General features: G+C 38.1%; 1 protein-coding gene across 6 annotated transcripts; it reads right to left on the reverse strand.

Annotated features, from left to right (window-relative positions):
• Window positions 1-2,789: 2,789 nt before the first annotated feature.
• Window positions 2,790-7,018, reverse strand: LOC122090125. 6 transcript variants are annotated; one of them, XR_006143418.1, is made up of 3 exons: window positions 6,660-7,007; window positions 6,438-6,529; window positions 2,790-3,292 (listed from the first exon to the last, which is right to left on the reverse strand). XR_006143418.1 is itself a non-coding variant. In XM_042659974.1 (3 exons), the coding sequence occupies exons 1-3, from the start codon at window positions 6,726-6,728 to the stop codon at window positions 3,047-3,049; spliced, it is 402 nt and encodes a 133-aa protein (XP_042515908.1). In that variant the 5' UTR covers window positions 6,729-7,018; the 3' UTR covers window positions 2,790-3,046. The 6 variants fall into 6 exon arrangements, 2 of the variants coding, with proteins under 2 accessions (XP_042515908.1, XP_042515907.1); XR_006143415.1 differs by having other exon boundaries at window positions 6,438-6,532; XM_042659974.1 differs by having other exon boundaries at window positions 2,790-3,287; window positions 6,660-7,018.
• Between the last annotated feature and the right edge of the window lie 283 nt (window positions 7,019-7,301).

Genomic DNA, 7,301 nt, shown 5'->3' on the forward strand with positions numbered 1-7,301 from the left:
TGTCATATAGGAGCATGCGGTATTAGGATTCTCACCATCCCGTGCTACGATCCTTCCCAACAGGGGTTAAGGTGTTGGGTTGCCATTTGGGGGGAAGCAGGGGTCGCAGTTGTCAGACACTGTGGCGGTTAGGCATTACGCCCGACGAGTCATGTAGGACAGTCGGTAACCCCGGTGATACATTCAAGAGGGTCAATCGTACTGCTTTTAAATTGCTGGAGTCAGCACCTTTATTTTCAGTCATTTACATTTCTGTTGAGAGCCGGTGGACGGCATTGTCTTTAATTTTTCGAGTACTCACGGTGGGCCTTCTCCGACAGCCCTATGGGCGTATCGCGGGAGGGAGTTCGCGGCTCGTACCCGGAGTATACGCGCACTGTGGTTGTAGTAGCACTAAAACCAAAGACTTAGTAATGTTGCTTAGGTGGATGTGATTTAAAATGTATAGCATGGCATGTAGTGCATATGATGTGTTGTGATGTGTGGACTGCTGTGTGGTCCATCTTTCTACTTACTGAGCTAGTGAGCTCATCCCACGTGTACACCCCTTTTTTTTAGATGATTTTACAGGTCATACATCTGAGGAGCATGGGGTGGGTCCCACAGTCGAGTTTCCTGAAGAGGACTGGTGGACCCCTGAGGAGTTTGAGCACGACTTAGACTCCTCGTGAGAGAGCTGTGCTGCGGGACAGCAGTTCTGAGGCCGAGCTGAGCTCCACCTTGGAGGCCGTGCTGAGCTCCACTTCCGAGGCCGAGCTGAGCTCTTCTACATGATGCCGAGCTGGGCACAACCCCTGATGCCGAGCTGAGCTCCAGCCTTGAAACCGAGCCGAGCTGTGTACTCTGATGGTTTTTGATGATTTCCTGTATATACTTGATATTTGAATTTTATTCTTTTTGTGTATATATCATGCCTTCGGGCCCAAATGTATATAATTATTGTATCACCATTCGGGTATCAAGTATATGGGAATTATTCACAGGTAAAACTTAGTCTTCCGCTGATCTGATGAACTTATGTTAGTGTGCGTATGCTGTGGTGGAATACAGTATCTGATGATCCTGGCAGGTTTGGGTTAACCGGTGTTAACTCGGTCACCGCTCCGGTTCAGTGTGAACGGGGTGTGACAGTATCGGTCCATCACCCACATATAGTGTAACACCAACACATAGAAGCGGTTACGGCATATCTATGACACCGGACATTAAGAGGATAGGTGTCAATGGTGCATTGAAGATGCTACTTCATGGGAGAAGTGTGCGAGTGATGTGAGGAATGGAGCAGATAATTTTTAAGGTATATAAAGGGAGAAAACCAACCAAGGAGAAGATAATCAACAACAAATCAAACATAACTCAACTACAATGCAAATCTTTTCATTTTTTCTTTTTACTTTCCAATGTTTAGAATTAGAGATGGAGTAGAACTCTTACGTTCGTTTCTTTTGAATTTTCAATCAACAGGGTCTATCCATTAGACTCTCGTGACTTGTATTCAAAGCCCCTTTTGAGGAATATAACACGGTTTATTCCCTCATCTTTCAGAGGTTTTGGTCGTTGAAAAGTCCCTGGAGCAATCGGGGCAAGAAGAGAGCCCAAGTCGCTTGAACGAAGTCAGATTCAATATTGAATCCGATCAAGAAGGATTATGGTATGCCCACACACTCGTTGATATATGATCAACTGATCATAACATAGAGGAAGATTTCGTGCCAACACCCGGACACCTTGGTTAACAAAAAGAAAAAAAAAGAAGCTATATACAATCTTTACACAACCAAATTTATCGACTCAAAATTTTCCACTTTCACACCGCACATATAATAAAGAATATCATACAATTAACGCAAGAAACATTCACCATACTCGACAACTAATAACCAAAGCCAAGCGCCAAAATTTGCAAGTATAAGCTCAAGTTTCGAACCCCACTTTCACCTATAATAAAATCATTAAAAATGGTTTTAGCTCGTCCCAATGTCCTAATGGGCCCAGCCCAATCAACTAAACAAAAGCACCAAACACGGTTGATCCAATATAGCTGGATCACCCAACCAGCTCGTCGGATTCCCACACGGGCAGCCAAGCGGTGTGTCTAAATCCGAACTCTATGCATGGCCTCTCATCTTGAGAAAACTCAATCTACGCTAATTTCAATAAATTTAGATTAAACTAGAATTCGGTGTTTGTTACACAAATCGAACCCAAACACATAACACACTTACAAAGTTTAGGTTTCTTACCAAATCCACAATTTCCTACTTGGAAACCAAACAAATTTGAGGTGAAGAGCGTAAAAATTAAATAAAAGCTTCTAATGCATAATCTTTCTTGAGTCCAAACTGAAACATCCTCCTGTCACTTAGGCTCTGTACTGTAACGATTCTGTTTTTTTAACATGATTTTGGGGCTAGCACACTTTTTTGCATTTCTATTTTTTTGGAGTGATTCTGCATCTTAAATGTTGTATGGTAATTGCAAAAAAAAATTGATTTTGTAACCTGAAAGAAACAGAAACATGTATGGTTCGTACTTAACAGAATCGTTTCTGTGAGAAACCAATATTTACATAAAGTGACATCTTCACCATGAGTGTCAAAGTTGTGATTTTTAAATAAAATCTAAGGATAGTCAATGGTTTTTTAATAAATTATAAGCATCGAAAATCATTATTACCCAAATAACTTAAGTTGAATGAGACAAATAAGAATATCTCCATATCAACAACATGGTGTTCACTTCAAATATGAAATATTTGGTCGTGTTTCCTTGCCATATGAAATATGAAATGTTTCAACAAAAATATGATCTATCATAATAACATAAAAGTATGAACAAGAATAAATTCAAGTATTGACATAATTCTTAAAGTATCTAATTATGAACTTAAGGGCATAAATTAGGTCTTCGAACTTAATTCTTAACTGCAAAACATGTCCCACTACTCCAAAGTTTAAATCCAATAATCAAAATATAATCATGTAATTTGAGCCATTCCGGCTTTAACAGCTAACTCATTTGCAATCTTTTTCCTAAGATCATCCATCTATCTTCTTCTTTCTGCTAAGCTTATACTAATGTGAGCCGGTGGTACATAATCTTGAATTTCTTCAGGCTCCTCATTCCACCAATTTTCACCAAACTCCTTAAAATTCTTGTCTGCAATTTCTTCCTCCCGAATGAAGTTGTGAAGTGCACACCAAACAATGACGATGCATGTTTGGGTGTTCAGTGGAAAACATGGCATTTTGCTGAGAATTGGAAAGCGCTTCTTCAAAGAACCAAAACTGCGCTGAGAACAAACACATTTTTGTACAGTCCAAAGAGAATAGCACGTACTGTAAAAAATACAATTCGTTATTAAAAGTCGAAGTAGTCCTATTTCCTTTCTTAACTTCCTCTACCATCAGAACAATAAGGGTGTCTATATTGCTTGGCTCCATTTTGCAGTCTCATTAACTGCTTGTGTTGAAGTTGACATTTTCTCACTATTTTACCAAAAAAAAAAAGAACATGAATTTAAAATCCAAATTGAAAACAATGATTTTCACCAAGGCACCCTAACCCTTAATCTATGAAACCCCTATGACCTTACTCACACAGGGCTTTCAAAGGCCTTCAAATGAAGTTTTGAATACATATTGGGCTGTACTAAAATGAACCAGTGGCATTCACAAGAAAACTAGCAGGAACATGAAATTTTCAGGCATATATAGTAGCAACAAATGGCTATTATGTGTAACTAACAATATATCTTGTAGACCACCATAAGTATCCAACAAATGTCCATTAGGAAGTTACACAATAGGACTTTGCATAGCACTACAAAGTATGAACAATTTGTTCTAGAATGGACTTAAAGAGAAAAACTGAAGAACTTATAGGAGAATGGTATCAATAGCTAGTTCAAGAGCGAAAATGCCCACGGTCCACATACACTAGTTCACTCACTCAATTAAACACCATGTGATGCAGAGGAATTTATAACATACTCCCGTAAGAAGAATAAAGGTAAGGCAAAGAGGCCTTAATGGCCTTTCTTATGTTTTTCCAAACAGGACTTAGTGGCCTTTAATCTGTCCTGCTGGCTTGGAATTGGATCCACCAGTCCAAGCCGTGGGTTAGTCTTTACTTGTTTTGATTCTTTTCTTAACTATTACTTTTAGTAGCTAAGATACATTAGGACTCTCCCCACATGGAGAGTTCCATTTTTACTTTCTTTTCAGTTTCCTAATAGCTTGTAAACTGTATTTCAGTTTCCTGATAGGAAAACTCAGTATTATTCAGTTTTACTTATAAGTTATAAAAGCCATGAGCTCCCCGTGTTTTATGATGAAAGAAATTGATGTTTGCTTCAATGGAGCTACCATGAGATTCAGTTAAAGGGTGGGAAATACTTGGGATCAGTGTGATTCTGATCCAGGTTTGATGGTGGGAAGCCAAAAGTTACATTCTTCCATCATATAATCTGTTTTCCTCCTTCATTTAAGTGTTGTTTCATCTGTTCCTATTCAGGCTTGCTGTTATCTATTTAATCTGAGTTTTGGGTAGGATTATCACCTAATTATTGGTGGTTACGTACTGTTCATACTGGGAATTAAATGACAGCAAGAATCATCTATAATAGACCTGGTGGCTACCCTGTTTTAGAGCACCTTTTGTCAGAAACGAGATTCCATACAAAGAGGCATATGTCCAGCAAATCCCTCCCATCTTTTGGGGTATTAATGGGACCACCAAAGAGGGTCCTTCACCTTGGAGGTGATCTAATCACCAAGGGGGTGTCATATTATATATAAAAAAGGAAACCAATTGGGAGAGTCAATTCTCATATGGGAAAAGAAACAAAGAGCAACAAATTTAAAAAAATGCAAAAGCACAACATTTTGTTGACAACCAAACCCTCAACCCCCAGGTGGGGGATTTTATTATCATAAAGAAAATCTTGTGCAACCAAGCCAAGTCGTTTGGAACATAAATAGTTGAGCTGTAGAAGTTTCATACTCCAAAATCTGTTCCATATTTGAAAATCCAAAAGCACTGGATGAATTGGGAATATGATAAAACTTACAAACAAGATGACAAATGACAAAATAATAAAAAGAGTTGCAAAGTTCATAAGACAATAATAAAAAGAGTGAGGAGGGACTGAATTTCTAGTAAGAAAAATGTTGGCTCACTCCAATAGATTAACTAAGTGGAAACCTTGGGTGACTCCAGCATTTGAGTTACACAAGAGCCGGGCACTATGCATGCTAAGAATTTGAAGCAAGCCACATATCCAAGTCTGCTACCTCTTACATTAAACAAAATCATGAGGCTAGAAAAAAGGGGGAAAAAGGAAATAACCTAAAAGTCCTGAATCCTCTATCTAAAACTTCTTTTGAGTTGATTTTCTAACAAAATTTTATGGACGGCATCACAATAATTAAGCTCAGAGGAGCTAGCTATAGTCCTATTACTGGATGTTAGCCATTCATTGTAACAAAGATAAGACTAATCACTAACATGGGAAATCTGTTGAGGCAACTCAAGGCTAGAGCTCTACATAATTTTTGCATACTACCATATATGATTACTTAGCTTTAAGGAACATCACTTCTAGGACCAAAATCCCAAACACAAATTACAAAGCACATTGGTAATCATTGTCAATGTTCCAAATTAACAACCCAAAAGTAATGATTAATCAAGCCATTTGTGATTCAGTTTTCACCATTCCTAGCAAAAATATATCTAAGTTGCATCACTACCAAATTCAATCCCATAGAAAAAAGCTTCAAATAGAGCAGCTTCAGCAATAGATGACAGTGGTTGAATTGAATCTATTATCTCAATGCACAAGGACAGCAATCTCAGCTGAAGAAACTCAAAAAATCTAAATAATTCCTTATACAAAGGGTTCCAGTGAAACAGCTTACCCTGACTATCCCAAGGAGGATTCCAATATGGCTCCATTGCCAAAAATTTTCCAAATTAAAAACAAGAAAAATACAGTTCATCAGTATATATAAAAATACTAGTAAGGATGACAACCACAATCTCAGTTATAAGATATGTTAAATATAAAGGCATCCAAATGCAACTCGAAAGCAAACCATTGATGTAAGCTAACAATCAGATCATGGTGAAACAAACTTTCACGTTATTCTCCCCATCATGCATTGCAAATTCTGTATCCAACAATACTCCTTTTAAATCACCTAATTTCAACTTACAATTCAAAGCAAGCATTTTGCATATGTATCAGTTAGACAAAGAGGAGCAACCACTAAAATGAGAATCAGATTAGAATCTCCTCTCATGTATGAAAGGTGCAACATCAAAGCTTCTTAATCAATGTTCATAGCCATATCAAATATAACATTAGTCCTCATAATTCTCTCATACCACCAAGAAAAGGATGAACTGAGATTAGAGAAGGGAAGGGGGCGTACCTCTGAGCAAAGTTCAAACCCCACTGAAGTGACAGAAGAAACCTCGCAGATCTTGTGCGTCTTCGTGCACAGAGGAGTCCAAAACCCTCGACCTGCTAAACCGTAGAACAAGAACAAATTCAGGGGGCAGAGGGAGAAGAGATCAAGAAAGAAAGAGAACGAGAGTGAGAGAAAGAGAAAGAGAAAGAGAACGAGAAAGAGAAAGAGAGAGAGAGATCTTACAATACAGTTTCTCGTCCACGGCAGGCGAAGAAGCTTCTTTCTCTCGATTCTCGTCGACAGCTGGAGCATCCACTTCCCGATTTGGTTTGGCTCTGCTTCTCTCCAGGATTTCCAAGAAAGAAGAAATAGGGTGTGCTGCTTACCATTTTCTTATGTTTTGACCGCAAATTTCGGTTTTGCCCTTCCGAACTTAAGTGGAACCTTCATTCTGCTCCTTTTTCTCAGAATCGATTTTGAGTGTGAGAAGCTTGCTTTTTATGCTTCAAAAAATGGATTCTAAAACCTAAAAAGTGCCGGTTCATTTCAAAAAAACAAAAAATTGAACCGGACTTACCATACAGCTTTTACCCCATTTCTGTTTCAAAAAAATGAAAAAATGATAGAATTGATTTTTTAGAAGATTACAGTACAGAGCCTTAGTTCTTACTCTTTCTAATTCTCACTTTTGCTCCTGCAATCTCATTCTCTCTAACCTTAGTTGTAGAACCACAAGAATGAAATAATCTCCCTAAATTTGATCCATTAGGAGTTCATAAAATTTTCCATAATACCCCTCTAAATCCACTCTCATGTTAAGAAACATAACCCCTTTGTAGATACCTTTCTATCTTTGTATAATAACATCCAATTCCCTGGACTAAA

Source organism: Macadamia integrifolia, chromosome 9 (genome assembly GCF_013358625.1).
Source record: "Macadamia integrifolia cultivar HAES 741 chromosome 9, SCU_Mint_v3, whole genome shotgun sequence".
Classification (NCBI taxonomy): domain Eukaryota; kingdom Viridiplantae; phylum Streptophyta; class Magnoliopsida; order Proteales; family Proteaceae; genus Macadamia; species Macadamia integrifolia.